General features: G+C 39.2%; 1 protein-coding gene across 1 annotated transcript in view; it reads left to right on the top strand.

The window, feature by feature from the left end:
• The first annotated feature begins 681 nt into the window (after positions 1 to 681).
• LONP2 (lon peptidase 2, peroxisomal) overlaps positions 682 to 23,308 on the top strand; it is a 101,947-nt gene continuing 79,320 nt past the window's right edge. The window contains exons 1-6 of the mRNA XM_082862924.1: positions 682 to 1,020; positions 8,312 to 8,546; positions 11,729 to 11,860; positions 13,524 to 13,646; positions 16,214 to 16,377; positions 19,273 to 19,367. Of these exons, the coding sequence (XP_082719050.1) occupies positions 788 to 1,020; positions 8,312 to 8,546; positions 11,729 to 11,860; positions 13,524 to 13,646; positions 16,214 to 16,377; positions 19,273 to 19,367 (982 nt within the window). The 5' untranslated portion in view covers positions 682 to 787. The remainder of the gene's footprint in view (positions 1,021 to 8,311; positions 8,547 to 11,728; positions 11,861 to 13,523; positions 13,647 to 16,213; positions 16,378 to 19,272; positions 19,368 to 23,308) is intronic.

Here is a 23,308-nt window from a genome sequence, read left to right as displayed (position 1 = left end):
AAAGTGGAGAAACCTAGCAGATACTATTATACCTTTACCAAGGAATCACTGTCAAAATCATCATTGGTAAGACATTTCACCATCATGTATCACTAAGGCACATCACTTCTGTGGTCTTCCTGACAAAAATGTATAATGTTGATCTTGAGAGAACATCAGATAAACCCAAATTGAGGGACATTCTACAAACTAAGGGATCAATACGTTTTAAAAGTTGCAAAGCTTTGAAGAAAAAAAGAAAAGAAAGATTGAGGAGACAGCACAACTAAATGAAAAGTGGGATCGTGGACCAGAAAAAAGGACATTTGTGAGAAAACGCAAAATTTGTGGAAGTCTAAAGATTAGATAACGGGAGTGTTAGTTGCCTGGTTTTTAATAGTTGAAGGATGATTGTGTAAGATGATTACAGGGGAAGCTGGGTGACAGGTACATGAAAACTCCCTACTATATTTTTGTACATCTAAAATCAATTCGAATAGAAAGGTGCAAACATTTCAAGTGGACACAATTTACATGGGATCATCCTTGGGCATACAGCTCTTCTCTGTGGGAGCCTCTGCAGAAAGCGGAGTAGCGGGGCCGGGAGGCAGGAGTCGCCCCGACGGGTGGAGTGCGCATCTCTTCGCGTGTGTACGGCGCGGGGCGGCGGCCGAGCCCGGGGGCCGGCGGGAGCGCGGAGCCGGAAGCGGCGGCGCGCTGGGGTGTGAGGGTTGGTAGTTGTCTTGTAGGCCGCGCGAAGCCGGCTGTCGGGTTCCCGGGGACTCTCCCGGCGCGGAGGGCCGTCGCCATGTCATCCCTGAGCCCCATCCAGATCCCCAGCCGCCTCCCGCTTCTGCTCACGCACGAGGGCGTGCTGCTGCCGGGCTCCACCATGCGCACCAGTGTGGACTCGGCCCGCAACCTGCAGCTGGTGCGGAGCCGCCTGCTCAAGGGCACGTCGCTGCAGAGCACCATCCTGGGCGTCATCCCCAACACTCCCGACCCGGCCAGCGACGCGCAGGACCTGCCGCCGCTGCACAGGTAGGCTGGGCGGCTCAGCGGCAGCGGCGGCGGCGGGGCCTCCTCCCGAGACCCGGCCCGGCCTCGGGGCGTGGGGCTCGGGGGGCCCCGCGGCGGTGTTCCGCCTCTTCAGACGACTCACGCGCCAGACGGGGGTGACAGAGGAATGCCTCGTGACCGTTAAATGAGATGACTCACGGAGTCGTGAAAGCTGCACGATTAGCTGCTCAGCATCTGAAGTGAATTTCTTTTCCCGCCCCCCGGGTCTTCAGACTCCTAGACCGGTGCTCTTAACCTTCCAGGCCCGCCTCTTTCTTTTCCTTTCTCTCTTGCCTTCCCCCACTCCTGTCTTCCTTCTTTAACTTCCTTCCCACCTCTTTTGTCCTCTTAGCAGAGATACTTTGCTGCTTCACCTTTTCTCTTTTCCCGTCCCATCCTAAATTGCACCATTTCCTTATTAATTTGGGGGTGCCTGTCTAACACACTCCCTGCCTCCCCCGCCCCCTGCCTTGTCTCTTCCCCTCACTGCTTCCTAAAGGGCCTTCCCTGTTCACATTGTCCCTTGTCTCCCTTTCCAGAACTTTCCTATCTTCTCATCTTTTCTCATATCGTAACATTTCTTAGGCCCCAAGCTTACCACTGGATTCCCCTACACCATGGCCCTAGTTGTGTGACTTTGGGTGACAGATTGAACCTGTGCTTATTTCTTTCTTCACCTGTAATTTGGAAACTAGCAGCATCCGTCTTTTACGTGTGTTATGAAGATGAAGTGAAATCACATGTGTGGTCTGTTTTGGGCCAGGCTGGATAAATGGTTGCACTGTCCAGTACTGTAGCCACTAGCTACAGAGCACTTGAAATGTGGCTTGTCCAAATTGAGATGGTAGTATTAGAGTGACCAGTTGTCCCGGTTTGCCAGGGACTGTCCTGGTTTCAGCCCTGAAAGTCCTATATCCCAGGAAAACCCTTAGTTCCAGACAAACCAGGGTGGTTGGTCACCCTAAATGTGCTATAAGTGTACACTACACACTAGATTTTGAAAATTTAGTATGAAAAATGTGTTGTTGATAAATTTTATATAGATTAAATGTTGGAATTAAGTAAAATATTAGCATTTCACTTGTCTTATTTTCTAATGTGGCTACTAAAATTACATATGTGGTTCACGTTATATTTCTACCAGACAGCACTGGTACGTAGTATGCTCTCAACAAATGCCATTATCTTCAAGCCTCCCAAGCCCCTGCCTCCTTTCCATAACTCTTCTTGAGGTATTTTCAACTTAGAGCCCCTCCCTCGTTCACCTACAGTTATCCTTTTTTAAAATAAGGTGTAGCCTGACTCTCAATGGTTTTGGGGAGAGTTAGGAATGTCTTATTTTTGTCCAAAATCTTGTGATTATATACTCTCCTTTTAAAGGAGAGTCCATAGCTTCGTTAAAATTCTCAAAGGAGATTTGGTTCTCCTCCCCTCTTACAGAACAAAACAAAAGCAAAAAATCCATAGCAGTCCACTGTTGGTCCACATTGCAAAAGCCTCGCTTTTCTCAAGCATGGAAAACATTTTGGTTTCCATCTGATATACTTTGCTTCTTGCTTGAGTGAAATTGGGTACTTTTCAAGTTTCAGTAAACTGTGACAAATTGTGTTGGATTTCGGTTTCCCTACATATGACCCCACTCCTTTAGCCTTTGTTTATTTCTCCCCTAATTTTTTGCTTTCTGTGCCCAGGTACTTAGTTGCCTGTTGAGGCAAGAGTGCTCAAGATAAGCTGTTTTGTTTTAGTTCTGCTGATTACCCATGGGTACACTGTGAATTTCGAAAGTAGATTAGTCATATTTCAGGTTTGAGTGACTATTTGTTGGTATGATTCTGGCAAGATTTTGGAGGGTTTTTAATTTCTTTTATGTAAATTCCTCCAAAACAACTAAATTCTTCTGCTTGGAAGTAATCACTAATATCAGATGATGGGTAATCTGGTCCTTGCTGTTCATATTGCTGCCTTTGTTTTAAATGAATAGCAGTGTTAAAATTTAATCATTTAAGTTAGAAAACATACATAGAAAATTCTTCATAGAACTTCAGCATTATGAGGACCCAGCAGTCCATCTCGTTATCCTAGAAATATATTATTTGCTACTTGAAAAGTCTGTAGAAAGTTTGCATTGCATTCCTTAGTATTAGGTTCCAATGTCTTTTTTCTCTAATATCACCTTTAAATGCTCTTACTTTAAAAAGTTAAAAGAGCTTTTTTTAAAGTAACCATTTTATTTTATTTTGGCCCACACCCCCTTGCAGTGGAAGCGCGGAGTCCTAACCACTGGACCACCAGGGAAGTCCCTAAAAGAGCTTTAATAGTACAAGTACTGCGTTGTCTATAATGTTATTTCTGTTGCGATACGCAAATCTGTCCTTCCCCAGTTACCTGCTTTTCCAGGTGGTGGTAGGACCTCAGAGGGACGGTGAGGGCTCTCTTTCTGTCCCTAGTTTCCTTTAGACCATCCAGGTGACAATGCCTCAGTCTTCAGGGAGCAGCAGAAGTAATTTGTTCCCCTGGGTTCCTTGTCATACAAAGTGGCAGGGCCAGGTGTTGACTTACCTGAACCAATTCCTTTACCGTTTTGAACAGCACAGTCCCTATCTGCACGTCAGTGTGCAGGCATGTTGCCTAACACAGGAAGAGCTTTGGATATTATCCCCACAGTCTAGAATTTGGTTTCCATGCCACCTCAGGCCACCCTGCTTCACTGGACTGTCTTTTTAGTGGCTCCTCAGTGACCCATTGTTTTCTTAGTGCAAATGGATAATTAGCATTCCTTGTGCACTGTCCTTTCATGCATTTCAAGATTGCCCTGCAGTCTTCTCCCAGCCTTCCATTCTTCAGGGCACCTGCCTTCATTTCCTCATAGTGCTGAATGCTCAGTCCTTCTTCATTTTCTGTGTACTTCATCTCTAGGACCCCAAATTAGTTTCATTGGCATTTGTCTGACAAAAAAAATGAATGATTTATATAGAGCAGATACACAGTTTCATAATTTGCCAAGCCTCTCTCCATGTGTTACTGTTATTTGTATCTATTAGCACTCTTCAGCATTCAAGAAATCTGATAACACTAAGATTTTAAAATTTAGTCTTTTATATTAGCAAGTATGTAATGAATAGCTCTACTTAGATGTTCCTAAGTCTGCATTTACTCTTTTTTTTTTTTTTTTTTTTTTGGTGGTATGCGGGCCTCTCACTGTTGTGGCCTCTCCCGTTGTGGAGGACGCGCAGGCTCAGCGGACATGGCTCCCGGGCCCAGCCGCTCCGCGGCATGTGGGATCTTCCCGGACCGGGGCACGAATCCGTGTCCCCTGCATCGGGAGGCGGACTCTCAACCACTGCGCCACCAGGGAAGCCCTGCACTTACTCTTTTTAAGGAAGGTCTGTCTGCAAGTTGCGTTTCTTAAATTCAGAAATGAACTTTCAAGAAAGGAGTGAAAATCAAAAATCCTGTAGTCACAGAAGCCTCATCTCTGGTAGAATTTGGGACTATCCTAATAGACTCTTACCTTGTTTCTAAATCTTTATTAACAATGATGATAAATTTTGCTCAAAATCATCAGATATTCAGGAAGATAAGTTGGGTGACACCAAGTCAAAACCAAAAAGATGTTTCAGTGGTCCTTTCCCAGAAGTGTGTAACTTTTGCTTCCAGAGCTTTGGCGGAAATACTTCTCTTCCTTAAGTGTTGTTAAGATGTAAACATTAGATATTAAATAATAGCTGTGCCTTGCAGTATCTCAGCTATTTAGAAGCTATGTTAATAGTGTTTATTTTTATACTTCTTATAAGTACAAATTCATATTGTCCATTGTGGTGGGAAAAGAGTATAATTTGTCATAAAACCTAATTCAGCTCCCCTATTGCTATTTAATATCCTTGTAATCATGGATAACTAACCTGTTTACCCTTTTTGAATCTGAATTACTCATTTTTAATAAAGTGCTACCTTCCTCACAGAGGTGAACGGTGGTGTGTAATGAAATAATACCTATGAAAGCCTTTTGTAAACTGCAGTGCAATAACCCTGTATGTTAATGGTTTTACCATTGCCCACATGGGTAGTTTTAAGTGTAGATTTCACAAATGGAGGTTGGGGGAAGGAGTGGGAAGACCTCATATTCTTTCTTTTAATATGGGCAGAACTGAAGTAGCATTATTTGGAGAAAAGATTTGGAAGATTAAGGATTCCAAGAAAAATGGAGGGCTTTAAAGTAAAGAAAAAACGAAAGAAAAGAAAAAAGCAAGTGGTTGGCAAATAGACCACAGCTATCCTCATCTTGGAAAACTGCTTTTTGCAATAGTGCTGCTTTTAGATTTTCCCACCACTGTAGTTTGATGGTTCTCAAAAACTTATATTATCTAAGTCAGTTTCCAAATTATACAGATCTTACCCATTGTTGTGAGACTTTGGGTTAAAATAATATTTTACAACTCTGAGAGTAGTTCTCAGGAATTTCAGAAATTCTTTGAACTGTAAAATACCACAGTAATTAAGGTATAGATTTACAGAGCTACAACCTAAATGGAAAAAACACTACACATTTGGGTACTAATAAATGCGGATCTGTTGCAAAATCAAATTGTTGCTTTTGCTCATGCCTAATAAAGTGCATAGTAATAGAAGAACTAGGATATTTTGAAAGATGACTGAGTTGATATAAAGCCTCTGTATCATATGGATCATAGTTAGAAGGAAAGTATTAGATTAATTGAATATTTTGTTTACCTATTTTTATATGTAAAACCTAGAGCCCAACATGCAATGCAACTTGTCTAAAATAACATTAAACGTCGTCTTTCTTTCCAGAGCTTTTACCCCAAATGTCTTTCACTAGGTAGTTTGTTTCTAGCCATCTAATTATTTCACACATCATTGTTTTTTCCTTTAAAAAGGGTACATTCTTTTTATGTACCCTTTTATTTTTTTAGGTATGTTGTCAACTATAAGTGATTTAAAGCAAGAAATAATTAACATATTTAAAACCTTTATATATATATGTGTGTGTATGTGTATATATATATATATTTTTTTTTTCGGTATGCGACCCTCTCACTGTTGTGGCCTCTCTCGTTGTGGAGCACAGTCTCCAGACGTGCAGGCTCAGCGGCCATGGCTCACGGGCCCAGCCGCTCCGCCGCATGTGGGATCTTCCTGGACCGGGGCACGAACCCGTGTCCCCTGCATCGGCAGGCGGACTCTCAACCACTGCGCCACCAGGGAAGCCCTATATATATTTTTTTTATTAGGAGGAAAAGCATAGTATAAATCCAACTTAATCTCTTTCCAGTTTGGAATATCTTCCTTTCACAGTTAGGAAAACTATTTTATTTGCTTTGTTAGAAAACTTTTAGTCTTACCTTTAATCAATGACATACCCCAAATAATTAAATTTGTTTCCTAATCTGGAAGTTTGGATTTGTCTCATCTCTCTCTGGTTTCTCCTTGGCTTCTGGTTTGTAAACCCCTTAGACCAGGAACCTGGTTTCTTGTCTGTTAATGTTTCTTGTATATAGAACTGTAAACTCTTCCTGCATTGTGTAAGCATTGGTGGTTGTCATCTGCAGTGAATTATAGTCTTTGTTGGTCTCTAATCAGTTTAGGTATGGCTAACTCTTTCAGGCAGTCGGAGTTGGTTTTAAGGGAATGGGAGATAGAACCTACTGTTTGATTTGTGACTGAAGAAAAGCAGTCACAACACAAATAACTCAATAGATGATTGCCAGATCATTTCAGGTTTTTAAAGTACATGATGTTTTTTCTCTCCACCAAATTATCTTCCTATTTTTTTTGGTTTAAGTTCTTGTTTAAACCGAGTTTTATCCACGTGATATGCCTGGAAGGGTGTTCAGGAAATTATATGCATAGCTCAGAATAAACTGAGTGGTGGTGGGAAGCTGAAGGTACAGACAATCTACAGAATGAATCATTTACGAGGAACTAATCAAGAATTAACTGCATCTAGAAGTGAGCAAGCTCACTAAAATATGCACATACTGTCTGTGCCATCAGTATGTTTGAGACGGGTAAGTGTAGTATTCCAATGTCACCATGGTCCCGGGGTGTTGAGAGCTCTGGTCACTTTGATTTTAGTTTCCTTCTGAAATTACAAGCTTTCCTGTGCCTGAGGGGAGAAACTATAATGGTAGTTTGGGATCTGGAAGTGTCCTCTGGACATTGATCTTTCTGTTTCGTATCACTTCATCTTAGTTTGGATGAAGCTTTCTTTCTGTGAATTAGTTTATATGTGACTTGGTCAGAATTGCGTGATATGGAGCTAAGACTTAAAGTATAACTTTTTCAGCTCGTGTTAGGTGAGGTGATTACCACTTAAACAGAACTAGGTTGATGTCTTCCTGAGATGTAGGTCTGTGACTAACTCTCCTCAGTCCATGAAAGTGTGGCCTCTGATATTTAGCCCCAGATTGAGAAATTCAAAATTCAAGGACATACGTGTTAATTCCCAGATCTGATGGCAGTTTTATAGATTGATTATGTAAAAAACCTGGCTTGGTGTTAGTAGCAAAACTGGTATCAGAAGGGGATTTCTTAGATTGGTTTACATCACGCTGTTTAAATCTGTCTAAAATGCTCATATATATTCTGGTGTAAGATTGCCTCATTCCCAGCGGGCAAAATTAATTCCTGTATAAATCTCAACTGCGTTTACTCATGTTTTTATGCTTAAATAATCCAGATGTTTAGGAATTTCTACCTAATTTTTGAATGGCTAATTAGAATGAGATGGCCCCATGTCAGATGGTAGGGACTTGTACTGGATGCTAAGTTAAATAGAGAAATAATTCATTTGCACTTGGGACGTTCTTTGGTTTTTAATGAATTTCTCAGAAAAGGCAACCCTTTTGAGGTTTCTTTTTTTTTTTTTAAACATCTTTATTGAAGTATAATTGCTTTACAATGTTGTGTTAGTTTCTGCTGTACAACAAAGTGAATCAGCTATATGTATACACATATCCCCATATCCCCTCCCTCTTGTGTCTCCCTCCCACCCTCCCTAGCCCACCCCTCTAGGTGGTCACAAAGCACCGAGCTGATCTCCCTGTGCTGTGCCGCTGCTTCCCACTGGCTATCTATTTTACATTTGGTAGTGTATATATGTCGTTTTCACTCTCTCACTTCATCCCAGCTTACCCTTCCCCCTCCCTGTGTCCTCAAGTCTATTCTCTACGTCTGCGTCTTTATTCTTGAGGTAAGTTTCTCTTCTACCATATTGAGCATTTGTAATACTGATGTTCTGTGTGTTTTTCAGGATTGGGACAGCTGCACTGGCGGTCCAGGTTGTGGGCAGTAACTGGCCCAAGCCCCACTATACTTTGCTGATTACGGGCCTGTGCCGCTTCCAGATCGTACAGGTCATAAAAGAGAAGCCATATCCTGTTGCCAAAGTGGAACAGCTGGACTGGCTGGAGGAGTTTCCCAACACCTGTAAGACTAGGGAGGAGCTAGGAGAACTATCGGAACAGTTTTACAAATATGCAGTACAAGTGAGTTGCTTTTAGTTTTTCCTTAAAACCCTCTTCGGTTTCTTTGTTGCCCTAAGATGTGATGAATTTGTTGAGTGGTGAAGTTTTCGGGCAGTATATGTTTAAATGATTTCTCAATATATTATAGTACATTGATTTCAAACTGCTTTTGTCTGGGATTGTACCTAAATCATTCTAGGACATACTAGCCAACCCTTCCTAAACTTTTTCCAAAGAGTATTTCTAGAGTTTTCCTTATACTTTCCAGTGTCTCCAAACCAGGTAGTTATTAAACCTAAATAATCTTAAACATTAAAATACTGTACAGAAGCTATTTGTCCCTAGACTGTCTAGGCATCAAATTATATGTTATGTTGGTTCAGAAGTCAGGATCACACTGTGAGTGGTATGGAAGATTAAGCCCATGGTTTCAAGTATGGCTGAAACCTTGATCCTGTAGAATTCTGGGAGGGAAGCACACATTAGGCGTGCATAGGCAGGTGTTCATAGCCTATGGTGTTTGTTGTACCTGATGTGGCATTTGAAGCTACACATTGCTAGTGTGGTGAACAACAATAGAAAAATAGAAAATTTGGCACTACAGCTGCTGTGGGGGCTGAAGGAGACTTCAGTTTGAGAACCAGAGTAAGTGAATGTGCTGTTCAGGAGTGAAGAAAACAGAGGGGAAAATAGAATTTGTCTTCCTTTTCCTGGGTAATCCTCCCTGAGTCTCCGTTCTTATGTTGGACATAGCTTTATAGCTTCTTTCTCTTGTTCTTTACTTCTCTCCACTATCAATCAACAACAAAAATTTAAATATGTAAAGATTCTGTAATGACATTAAAGGGATTTTTAGAGAGAAACATCACCACTATTTACTGCCATCATGCATCCAATTTTATTTTTGCTTGTCTTCTTGTCTTGGTTCCTATTCAGGCTTATGTTTTGTTTTCTTATCTATATCTAACTTTCGTATTAAGTACTTTTATGAATTCCATTGAGTTGGGATATCATAATTTTATCATTTCTCTTCTTAGACATCAGGATTGTTTCCAGCTGATGCTTTTCTTCCATCCCCTCTACATCTTCTTCTACAGCCCTCAGCAGTAGACTTCTTCAGGAGCTTTCTGATTCCTTCTAGCTGCTTCTCTGTGTCACCCACCTATTCATTAATCCTTTATAAATAAGCTTTGGGTATGCCTCTCCCCTGAGTAGAAGACTTTAACGGCTCTAGGATAAAGTTCACATTTCTTGGTATAACGTTAAGGCCCTTCGCAACTCTAGTTACTTCCATTTATACCCAGAGTTCTAGCCACACTGTATGTCAGAGAGCTTCACATCTTGTTATTTCATGTCTCTGTGATTTTACCTTCTCTTCTGTCTTCTAGGAGTGCTTCTCCTTCTCTGAATTTTCAGACTTGACTTATGCTTTCCCAACTCCTATAGGCTGTTAGTGCTCCTTTGCATGCGTATCCACAATCGCTTAAACATCCCTTTTAATATAATGCTTATCACGCTGTATTGAAATTTGTCTTGTAGATCTCTTTTCCCTACCAAACTTGAATTCATCCCTGCTTTAACCATGTTACACTGAGCCCTTTATTGTGTCTGACAGATAGTTTGTACTCAATAAGTACTTGGAGAATGAGTTTTAACTGTTTTATTTTCTTAGAATGACTTCCTAGGAGAAAGAGTTTTCCAATTTTATTATCTACTTCTCCCACCTGGACAGCGTCATCATAATTATGCTTTAATTCTTTTGACTCTAGGCAGGTAACAGATAGGTTCCAAAGTTACAGTGCTTTTAGAGAGGTTTGATTATTCTGGCGTATGAAATCTCATTAGAGTGACTGTATGAGGATTTGGTACATCATCTGTGTTAGTCAGTATGGTGTTAAGTTAGTTTTGCTGTGTTAAGTACTCCAAAATCTCAGTCACATAGCGTGACAAAGGTGTGTTTCTCACTCACACTTCATGCCCCAAACCAGCGAGTGTGGTGATCTAGCAATTAGAGTCACCTCGGGACCCCGGTGGGTTGGAGATTCATTTCAAAACGTGCTTCCGTTATTGCTGAGGAAGGAAAAGGAAATGTGGCAGAGCTCTCAGTGGCTTTTGGTGCTTCTGCCCAGAAGGAACTGTCACTTCCCCTCATGTTTCATGGTTCAAGGCAGGACCCATAGCCATGTACATCTGTATTCAAAGGTGAGAAAGAGCAGCCCTACCATGAGGTGAAAAGGAAAGGGAAACTTTGTCAGTAGCCCCAGTGACTATCACAGTTACTGAAAGGTTGCCTTGAGCTTAATCTGTCTTAACTCCAGGCTATACCCTGGAAGTTGTTTTTTAAAAAATCATTCAGTCAGTGCTCAGATTCTAGTTAATCCAGTGTTCTTCTGAAAAACAGTATTTCAGCTACCGATTGGTTAATATAATAGCATCAACCATGTTAAATTTCCAGAATTTGACAATTACACTGATTGTGTAAGAGAATGCCTTGGTTCTTAAGAACAAGGGTCATGATGTCTGTGATTTACTGTAAAACATTCAGCAGTAATTGTGTGTGTGTGTGTGTGTGTGTGTGTGTGTGTGTGTAGAGTTGGGGAGAGAGAAAGCAGATGTAACAAAATGTTAACAATTGGTGAATTTAGGGGAAGGATATTAGGGGAAGGAGTTTCTTGTACTATTGCAATTTTTCTATAAATTTTAATTTTTTTCCAAAGTAAAATAAAATCACAAATTTACAAAGCCTTTTATAAACATTAGTATTATCCACTTTTTTTTTTTTTTTGCGGTACGCGAGCCTCTCACTGTTGTGGCCTCTCCCATTGCGGAGCACAGGCTCTGGACGCACAGGTTCAGCGGCCATGGCTCACGGGCCCAGCCGTTCCGCGGCATGTGGGATCTTTCCGGACCGGGGCACGAACCCGTGTCCCCGGCATTGGCAGGCGGACTCTTAACCACTGCGCCACCAGGGAAGCCCTTATCCACTTTCTGAGCCATTTTTGCTTTTCATTCTGATTGACATTTTAAAAGTACTTCTCTTTTCCTCTGAGTCCTGTAAAAATGCCTGGACTCTAATAATCAGTGATTTTTCAGAAACAAAGACTTTCCCTGAGGCCAAAACTTTAAACCTCTATGACAATTTGATTTTTTAAATTCACAAATAATGCCATATTTCATTAAAAAGACTTTTTTTTCCCTTGTAGTTGGTTGAAATGTTGGATATGTCTGTCCCCGCAGTTGCTAAATTGAGACGTCTTTTAGATAGTCTTCCGAGGGAAGCTTTACCAGACATTCTGACATCAATTATCCGAACAAGCAACAAAGAGAAGCTCCAGGTAACAGTGTTCCACTCTGGAATGCCACGTTGCTTTGTCACTTCCTATTGAGATCTAGATAGTAAGTTTTGACTTTCAGGTAAGATACTGGAGACTCAGAAGTAGTTAAGATGCTTTTACGAGGCTTAAGTTGACTTTTACAGTGATTGCTGTACATTTTTGTATACTTAGGCAGTTCTTGTATTTGCATTATCAGTACTGGTAGTCTGTCAATTTGTGGAAAAAGTTAAAGCTAGAATAATGAAAAAGGTAAATATTTAATTTAACTTAAATATATAAATATGCTTTGTCTCACTACTTTTTTTTTTTTTTTACGGTACGCGGGCCTCTCACTGTTGCGGCCTCTCCCGTTGCGGAGTACAGGCTCCGGACGCGCAGGCTCAGCGGCCATGGCTCACGGGCCTAGCCGCTCCGCAGCATGTGGGATCCTCCCAGACTGGGGCACAAACCCGTGTCCCCTGCATCGGCAGGCAGACTCTCAACCACTATGCCACCAGGGAAGCCCATGTCTCACTACTTTTACAAGTGTGGAGCTGTGACCTTTCCCTTGTGTATAGGCCTGCTTTTTTAGAATTCTTCAGGTTTCTTACGTTAACCACCCCTATGATGCGATATTTATGATTTTTTATTATTTTCAGTTTTTTTTATTTAAAGTGAAATGAGTTTCAAAGATACTTGAAAAATAATCCAAGTGCGGACTCTTAGATTTGAATGTCTTTCCTGCAAACTATAAAAGTTTTCTTGCACATTTATTTTTGTAGTACTTTTAAGCAGTCTGCTTTATTGAATCTTCCTAGAACATTAAAGTTAGTTTTCATTGAAACAACCCTCCTTATTTATTAAATAAATCCCCAGTTTATTTAATACTTCAGTCTAACAATTATACTAACAAGTGCAACTAATGCAGACAGGCTGGGTTTAAACACAAGAATTTGGTTCAGCTGGTAGGAGCAGAGAAGGCAGGAGCTCTAGAGAGTGACCTGGCTGTAGGCTTAGCAAGGGTATTTTACTGAAGGACCAGAGAGTATTAGTCACTCAGACAAATTGTTAGTGGAGGTTGGTTAAAAGTGCTCCTAGTCTCTTGTGTATGTAAAAATTTAATATTTTGAACCTAAAGTTTGTATAGACCTAATATGTAGACTGGGCTTTAAGAGAATAATTCCCAGAAAGAGTTTACATAAAATGTGTTTTGTTCTTGCTCTTGGAACAATACATAAGGCTTCATCTTTAAATGGAAACTCAAGGTATTTTTATTCTTGTCTTTTTTTTTTTTTTTTTTTTTGCGGTACGCGGGCCTCTCACTGCTGTGGCCTCTCCCGTTGAGGAGCACAGGCTCCGGACGCGCAGGCTCAGCGGCCATGGCTCACGGGCCTAGCCGCTCCGCAGCATGTGGGATCTTCCCGGACCAGGGCACGAACCTGTTTCCCCTGCATCGGCAGGCGGACTCTCAACCACTGTGCCACCAGGGAAGCCCTATTCTTGTTTTTTTTAGGATTCTGATATTTGTGTCAGATTACCTTGCTGATAATTTGGTTGTGTTAGCCATAGTGTAGCTGTGAATATTGATAGAATTGTCTTTTCTACTCAATTTAAGTCATGAGTCTTGACTGCCTTGTTTTTGGAGCATGTGTTTCTGAGAGAGAGATGCTGTACATTTCCTCAGATTTTAGATGCTGTGAGTCTGGAGGAACGGTTCAAGATGACCATACCACTGCTTGTCAGACAAATCGAAGGCCTGAAATTGCTTCAGAAAACCAGAAAACACAAGCAAGATGATGATAAGCGGGTAAATGCTTCTTTTAATCCATTTCTTCAGGTTCCTAGTTGTTTTTGTGTGATGTGAGATTCAGGGTTTTTTTTTTTTTTTTGAAGAAAAAAAATGGGGGAATAAATAAAGAAAGGAACAAGAAGAAACAAGTTCATTGTCTCTTACACTCAAGTTACTGATACAATTTTGAATTTTAGTTTGTTTCCCCCTGCTACTTCTCCTTGTCTGGATCTTTTTTTTTTTTCCTTTTAAGCATGTAGACATTTTCTCATTTTTTGTTTTTGTTTTGGTAATCATTGAAAGGGATAGTTTACTAAGCCATTTTTCTTTCTGCCAAACATTGTGTGATGTTTTCATTTTAAAAATTGGCAAATTTTAAAAATTGGCAAATAACCACGATGAGCGTCTTTGAGTATGACTTTTTTTCATTGTATACAGTATTAAGAACATACCACAGAGTTGTTTCCTAAAAGGACTGTGTCAGTGTGTTGTGCCATAATTTGGCTTTCTTAAAAATTTAATTGTTTTTACTTTTTAAAGTTTTTTGGCTGACTTTTTTGTTTTAACTTATAAAAGTTTCAATTTTCATATACAAACTGTTAGTCTTTTCCCTTCTTCTAAGCTTAGAGTCCTCTATCCTCCCGGGATTTGATAATATCCACTTTCCTTTTAGTTTTCCTTTTGTTGATTTTTAAAAAGTATTTAACTTTTTAACCTATATGTATTTTATTTTGCCCTGTTAATAAGGTAAAGATAGCAGTTATGTTTTTTCCCTTTTTATTTGACCTAACACCATTATCAAATAATCCTTCACTTCTCTATTGATTTGTGCATTTGTATGGATGATGCGATCTGTCTGAAGACTACTTCGAGCTGTTGGTTTTACTGTTGTTATGTGTGGGCAGAGTTAGGATCAGGAAAACATATTTGATGTGGACAAGAGTGATGATGGTTCTAAGAAAGCTGTTGGAGAACCAGAAGGCTGTTGGAGATTCAGTGGAAGGTTGAGAATAATGTTACAGATTTGATGGTCATCAGCACAGAAGCGTTCCTCCATTGAAGAGAAGACATTGTGGAGACAGAAGAGCAGACGTGAAGGATTCCTCCCTGGTGGGACTAAAGAAGGAGCAGGAAAGTAGGCTGAGGATGAGAGAGATGGGAGTAGCTCATCTGGTGGTTGGTGTTCTAGAATACCATGCCATTGAAAGCAAACACCAGAAATCTGAATTATTTCTGGCTTGAGATCAGATCAACTCAGTTATTTATTTTGTGCAAAAGGACAAGCCAGTGCACACTCTGCATTGGGAGACAGAAAACTTACAGCTTGCTAGCAACTAATATTACCATTGCTTAAAAAGAAAGTTGCTCCAGAAAATTATCAAACAAGCAACTGTTACTTGAAAATGTAGGAATCAGAGGACAATTTTTGGAGTTTGCCTAAAACTGTCTCCTTGCCTATTCCCTGAAGAGTTCAAAGTTCTCTTTTAGCGGCTGGGGAAAAATTGCATAAAACAGTACTTTTGTCTCAGCAATGAAATAATTGATGTGCTTTTAAAAAATCTCACTTAAATATTTTATTTTTAGTTTTTCATACTTTAAAATATTTTATTAATTTTGTCTGCTAATGACTTATGTGAGAATAAAAGTATGTACTTAATATTTCTGTTTTTATAAAATAACTTTTTTTTTACTGTTTTATGTTTTTAACTTTATATATTTGAATGTATTAAATAGGTAATTTCATAGGTTAAAAAATAAATTCCGAGACATTTAAATTAAATACCAGTATACCATTTTGCTCCAGTAATGGCTAGAGTTGATTCATGATATTAATGAGTTGAGAATTTCAAAAGAGCAGGTAGTTTTAAAATATGATAGAGAGTCATGGAGAAAGAGAACTTAAATAAGACCATTTGACTTGGCAAAGGAGAATGTTGTTGGATTTCAAAGAACAATTTCAGCACAATGGAGACAAAAGCCAAAGTACAAAGTACAAGTTACTAAGTAATTGGTAGGAAAGGGGAAGTGGTGGTTAAAGCCTCTTGTTGGAAAAGCAGAATATCACAAGGGGATTAAATAATGTATAACTGGAAGGGACATAGGTAAGATAAAATATTTTGAAAGGAGGAGGACTTTTCTGTCTGTTGACGACAAACAGAATAGAAGCAATGGTGGAAAGATTAAAGATGTTAGAGAGAAACTTTGTAGTGTAGGGGGCAAAATGGAATTTATTCAGTTGCCAAATGGTTAAGTGGTCATAAGTTTATCAAGAAAATAGTGGCTGCAGTAGTAGCTCAAGAAAAGACAATTCTTAGATGTTTTAATTATTTCTAGTAGCCAGTTCCTTGCATTTTTTTTTTTGTCTCATGCTGGTAGTGTTAGCATATATGGAAGAATCATGTCCACCTTATCTTGGTCTGCTTTTTAAATCCTGCTCCCTCCATATGTGCATGTGCGTCCTACTTTTTCTGAACTTTAGTTCCTAAAGATTTAGACTCTAGCCATAAAAATGTATATGTCTAGCTGGATACTTCGTTTCCAATTTATTTTGACATGTGGTTTTACTTCTCTACTTTATGCTTTAGGTTATAGCAATACGCCCTATCAGGAGGATTACACACATCCCAGGTACTTTAGAAGATGAGGATGAGGATGAAGACAATGATGACATTGTCATGCTAGAGAAAAAAATACAAACATCCAGTATGCCAGACCAGGCCCACAAAGTCTGCGTCAAAGAGATAAAAAGGTAAATTGTAGAAGCTGTTCGTTCACTGGTATTTTCATTTTGCTTATTAACATTAAAAATTGTTGCTCATGGAAATGAATCTGCTACTTTGTATTACAAAGCTGAGTCATTTGTTTCATATTCTTTGATCTTTCTCCTTTTCTTATGTTTAGTATAGTCATGGACCACTCTATTCATCTTACCTTTCCGTTGTCAACTGTTATATTTCTTATCTTTATGGCTTTCCTAATTCTCAGGTTATAGCTGTGACCTGTGGAGTGCTTTTTCCTCTTCATTCCTCCACCAGAATCTGATTCTCAAAATGTTCTTAATACTCCTGAATCAACACCACTTTCACTAGTCTTTTGCTCAAATGCTGAGTATAAATGATACAACTCTTCCACCTACTGTATGCTATCAGACATGATCACTATTGCAACTGCCTTTTCATAATCTTTTTTTTTTAATAAATCTTTATTGGAGTATAATTGCTTCACAATACTGTGTTAGTTTCTGTTGTACAACAAAGTGAATCGGCCATATGCATACACAAGTCCCCACATCCCCTCCCTCTTGAGGCCCCCTCCCATCCTCCCTATCCCACCCCTCTAGGTCATCGCAAAGCACCGAGCTGATCTCCCTGTGCTATGATGTTGCTTCCCACCAGCCAACTATTTTACGTTCGGTAGTGTATATATGTCGATGCTACTCTCACTTCACCCCAGGTTCCCTCTCCCACCCTGTGTCCTCAGGTCCATTCTCTATGTCTACCTCTTTATTCCTGCCCTGCAACTAGGCTCATCAGTACCATTTTTTTAGATTTCATATATATGCGTTAGCATAAGGTATTTGTTTTTCTCTTTCTGACTTACTTCACTCCGTATGATAGACGCTAGGTCCATCCACCTCAGTACCAATAACTCAATTTTATTGTTTCATTTTATGGCTGAGTAATATTCCATTGTATATAAGTGCCACATCTTCTTTATCCATTCATCTGTCGATGGACATTTAGGTTGGTTCCATGTCCTAGCTATTGTAAATGGTGCTGCAGTGAATATTGTGGTACATGTGTCTTTTGAGTTATGGTTTTCTCAGGGTATATGCCCAGTAGTGGGATTGCTGGGTCATATGGTAGTTCTATTTTGAGTTTTTTAAGGAACCTCCATACTGTTTTCCATAGTGGTTGTATCAATTTACACTCCCACCAACAGTGCAGAAGGGTTCCCTTTTCACCACACCCTTTCCAGCATTTATTGTTTCTAGATTTTTTGATGATGGCCATTCTGGCTGGTGTGAGGTGACACCTCATTGTAGTTTTGATTTGCATTTCTCTAATAATTGGTGATGTTGAGCATCTTTTCATGTGCCTCTTGGCCATCTGTGTCTTCTTTGGTAAAATGTCTTTTTAGGTCTTCTGCCCATTTTTTAACTGGATTGTTTGTTTTTTTGATATTGAGCTCCATGAGCTGTTTGTAGATTTTGGAGATTAATCCTTTGTCTGTTTCATTTGGAAATGTTTTCTCCCATTCTGAGGGTTGTCTTTTTGTCTTGTTTATGGTTTCCTTTGCTGTGCAAAATCTTTTAAGTTTATGTCTCATTTGTTTATTTCTGTTTTTATTTCTGTTACCCTAGGAGGTGAGTCAAAAAAGATCTTGCTGTGGTTTATGTCGAAGAGTGTTTTTCCTGTTTTCCTCTAAGAGTTTTATAGTGTCTGGTCTTACATTTAAGTCTTTAATCCATTTGGAGTACATTTTTGTGTATGGTGTTAGGTAGTATTCCTTTTCACAGTCTTAAGACCATATTTTGGGCTTCCCTGGTGGCGCAGTGGTTAAGAATACACCTGCCAATGCAGGGTACACAGGTCTGAGCCCTGGTCTGGGAAGATCCCACATGCCGCGGAGCAACTAAGCCCGTGTGCCACAACTACTGAGCCTGTGCTCTAGAGCCTGCGAGCCACAACTGCTGAAGCCCGCGCGCCTAGAGCCCGTGCTCCGCAACAAGAGAAGCCACCACAGTGAGAAGCGCACACACCGCACCATAACAGAGTAGCCCCGGCTCGTCACAACTAGAGAAAGCCCACACGCAGCAGTGAAGGCCCAACGCAGCCAAAAAAAAGACCATATTTTGCTTAGAAATAATGTTTATTCAGTTACTGTTTTCTTCCTTAGATTATAAACTCTAGAGGGTAGGGACTGTCACTTTCTCTTTGTACAAGATAAAGTACAGGGGAATCTTGATGACAGGATAGGGTACATGGATTGATTACATTTTCTGGATAATCTCAGGGTTAAATAGAAAACCCATTTTTCCTTTCCATACTTGTAACGTTGTAACTATATTGCATTTTCTTTTATGAGTGAATTGTAATCAACCTAACTGATTGCTCGGTAACTGAAGGTTTGACTTCTGAGGTTCACAGTTAAGAATATAAATGTTGTTGAGGCTTATTTTATATTGACTCTGATATTAGTTAATAAATGCGGAACATCTATTGTGTGCAGAATACCTTATTACGCACTGCATATATTTTGGAAGTTGAATTTTTTTATTAAATATCTGGTGAGCTGACTTCATCTCTGATACAAAACAATATGTAATTATTGTATTATGCATGATTAGGCACTTAAGTAAATCATGGGTAAGTGTGACTTAGACCCTCCCTGTGAGATACTGATACTGATAAGGCCATATTTCAAGGATAGAATCACGTATAGTGTTCCCCACCAGTTTGCAAGTATCTGTTTAAAACAAAATAATCATTTTATTAACTAGATTTTAAAAACTTTTTTCAGATTTGTTTAGCCAAAAATGCATGATATATCTGGCCATGAAAGGGAGATATACTTGGTTTTTCTGTTTTACAGAATTTTTCTATGTTCTTGAACAGATTTGCTATGTATTCTTTCCACACAGGCTCAAAAAAATGCCTCAGTCGATGCCAGAATATGCTCTGACTAGAAATTATTTAGAACTTATGGTGGAACTTCCCTGGAACAAAAGTACAACTGGTGAGCAAACAAAATAACACCTTTTTTTGCGGTCTGATTGTCACTCAGGAAGCTCAAGCAAATTCTGTTGAAATACTCCCCATTGACTTCCTGTTATAGTAGTGCATGATGTAAACTATTTAGAGACCAAACTTGTGTCAGGTAGGTTTTAGGATGAAAAGGAAAAGAAGGTGCTTCATGGAAGTACCTTTCGCCTAATTTTGGAGAAAGTAAGATTTTCTGTAATTGGTGAAATATGTGTTTCTCAATACCAAGAGTCAGACAATAAACTTTTATATTTATGTGCTCTTTGTCAGGAACATAGGAAAACAAAACAGTTTTGAGGTAGTTGGCAGTAAGTGCCAACTCAGTACTAGAGACAGTACATCTTTTATGTTTTCTAAAGGAAATAATTACATATAAAGGCAGGATAACAGTGGAACAGTTTTACCATTTGGAAGTTTGTTTTTCTCCCACTAGAACTTATTTAAAGAGTTTAAATTCTTTTCATCTCTCTATCCTTCAGTAGAATTTTTCTACCTGTCAGGAGCATTTTATACCAGTTTTCTTATGTATTTGTTATGTATTTTCTCTTGGGGTAAGAAATATACTCAATTGTCTTTCAGAATCTTCAGAATCATTTTATTTGAATTTATGTCTGTTATTGGACACTCTTTTGTCAAGTTTACATACAAGGTTTGTTGAGTTCAGCAGGGGGTTAATTGCCTGAACTACCTTTGGCATAAGTATAGCTATATGGTTGACTTTTGAAAATTGAACAGATATATTATCCTGGCTAATAAAACTCTTACATTTAGAACAATGCTAGAAATTTTGAAGCATTAGCCCTAAAACGCACGTTTATGCCCACATGAGGTATGATATACATACTAGATTTCAGGATGTTGAATTTTTAATATTAAAAAATACTTTTCTAAAAAAAAAATACTTTTCGGTTAATCTACAGAGGACCATGCTCTCTGGTATTGAGCATTCAAAAAAATTATTTTTGTCTCAAAGAGGGCCCAGAATGAAGCATATTTGTGTTAAGTTAACTATGCTGGGGCAGTGTTAAAGTTAAAACAACCCTATATTATTTAGTTTTTTTTTTTGATAGGCTCACTTAACACATTAATGTGTGTGGCTAAAATTTTATATAAATGGAATGATATAGTATGTGCCCCCCCTTTTATTGGTTCCATCACTCAGCATAATTATTTTAAAGCTCATCCATTTTACTGCATATATCAGTAATTGATTTATCCATTTACCTGTTGTTGGACATGTAGGTTGTTTCTAGGTTTTTGGCAACTGTATATAAAGCTGCTGTGGACTATGTCGGTAAATTTATTTCTTAATTTATTTCATGTTTACATTCATGACAGAATATTGCCTTCTAGTTGACGGTGTTTTACCAGAAAAACTGAAGCTGAATTTCTTAGTTTCATTCTTTTTTTTTTAAACTATTTTATTATTTTTTAAATTAATTAATTAATTTATTTATTTATTTATTTTGCGGTACGCGGGCCTCTCACCGTTGCGGCCTCTCCCGCTGCGGAGCACAGGCTCCGGAAGCGCAGGCTCAGCAGCCATGGCTCACGGGCCCAGCCGCTCCACAGCATGTGGGATCCTCCCGGACCAGGGCACAAACCCGCGTCCCCTGCATCGGCAGGCGGACCCCCAACCACTGCCCCACCAGGGAAGCCCCTTAGTTTCATTCTTAATTCAAAATTTTCTAGAAATGCCGTAGTAAGATGAATGCAGGGGAGCATGCATTCCCATTGAATTAGCCCCTAGTTGTCACTTGGTCAGTTTGAGTTCTGATGTCTGTCTGGATCTAGCTGGGCTGTTAGGAAATACATTTTGGTTCAGATCGTCTTCGGTTAACTCCTCACTCTCCATTGCCTACTTTTAAGTGAAGTGGTCCTATTCTGTGAGATTTGGAGAGGGTCCTGCTCCCTGTTAGTTTAGACCTGGGAAAGAAAGTTACATTTAAACTTTACATGTTTGGGCTTCCCTGGTGGCGCAGTGGTTGAGAGTCCGCCTGCCGATGCAGGGGACACGGGTTCGTGCCCCGGTCCGGGAAGATCCCACGTGCCGCGGAGCGGCTGGGCCCGTGAGCCATGGCCGCTGAGCCTGCGCGTTGGGAGCCTGTGATCTGCAACGGGAGAGGGCCACAACAGTGAGAGGCCTACTACAGCAAAAAAAAAAAAAAAAAAAAGTAAACTTTACGTGTTTAACTGCTCTGATTTCATTTCATCTGTGTGAAATGAAACATCTTCCATTTTGGTGTGTGTTTGATAGGTATTTTTTTGTGTCATTGATGGAGTGGTGGTAATTTCCAAACCCTGTTATTTTCTCTGTTGACAGTAGGGCTAGCGCACAATGTGAAGCATTACATCTAGGTAACTTGGTAACACCAGGGGTCTTGTTTTGAAATTTTGGTGTTCTTTTGGTAATGTTTTTCTGTGCTTCAGGATTTATTTTAACTAATGACTTAAGAGAAATGCAGGGTGTATATAGTATAATGGCCTGAGAATATTAAAATTGCAGGTTTTATTATTTGCTATTAGTAGCCTAGTAAATTGCTCTTGGCTTCCTCCCCTCCCCACTTGTCCTATTTGTAAAGTGAAATTAATTAGTAGCTAGGAATTTTTGTCAGGTTCATACAATGTAATTGTGGAGAGTTGAGGGCAAAATGTTTATTTGAATGCAGAGTGCTAGCTCCCATTCTTCACTGAAATAACCAAGAAAATATGAAAACAAGGCAAAGCTTTTTTTTTTTTTCTTTACAGCTCAGAGAGTTTCTGCTGGATGTGGTCAGCATTAGAGACACATAGCACTCATGTACCCATCACGAAAGCACTTCTCATTGTTCATCATTTCAGTGGAGAACTGAAGATGGGTAAATTGTGGTACAGAAGTAGTCATGTTGAGCTTCTAAACCAGTACTATATAGACTTAGGTCTAAATAGTTATGAGTAAGATCATAAAACTGTGAAAATGTCTTTCATAATTCTTGTAAAGGGAAGCTTACCTAAGTAGAGATTATCAAAAGCAGAAAGGAAAGCAGAGAGGAACAAGTTGGAGGAAATAAGTTTGTTGATTTTCCATCTTGAATGGAGGGAGCCAGTAGATGCCATTTCAGTCTTCTAATTGTAAATAGAAAAATATATGTTCATGTAAGTTTTAAATTTTTTATGTTTAATCACAAGTATTATTCATAATAGGAAACACACATTCTGAATCATTAAAAATAATATTCAGAAAAGATACATCCTGTATAGAAAAGATATACAACAATACGTAACATGGAAATTATCTTTCCTTAAAAGTTTGAAAGAACTTTTAAAATTGTCTTTACGTGGTATATTAGAAGAAATTCCTTCACTATTTTCATTTTTTCCTAAAGTACATAGAAGTCTATTCTTAGTTTACTAAATGTTAATTAGGAATGGATGTTGCATACAACAAATGCCTTTTTAGGTACAAAATGACATTTTGATGGAAGGTTTTTCTCCTTGGACATGATGATATAATAAATATGTTGATAACTGAATATTGGACCATCTTTGCATAACTAAAATAAATCCCACTGGGACTTAGTAGATTACTTTTTGAATAGATTTGATTTACAAGCATTTTAATATTTAGAGCTGTGCAAAATGGAATTGGTCTGAAGTGTTTTTGTTTGTTTGTTTGTTTACTATGGTAGGTTTTTGTGTTAGGGTTAGCATCATGAAACAGGAAACTTTCCATATTTCATTTATTCATATATTCATTGGTTGGCTTCTGAAGCCAGGAAAGGGAAAGAAATTTTATTCTTCCCTTTCCAAATCACTCAGCCAGGACTCTGACTAAAATGAATAGTACTATAATTAAATTACATACATTACAGCTTACCTGGGTTTTTGTAGACTAGCTTGGGAACCAGACTACCATTTAAGGCATTTTTTTTTTTC

The sequence above is a fragment of the Leucopleurus acutus genome (assembly GCF_964270905.1).
Source record: "Leucopleurus acutus genome assembly, chromosome: 20".
NCBI classification, from domain to species: Eukaryota; Metazoa; Chordata; class Mammalia; order Artiodactyla; family Delphinidae; genus Leucopleurus; species Leucopleurus acutus.
This window is presented reverse-complemented; position numbering and strand designations above follow the sequence as displayed.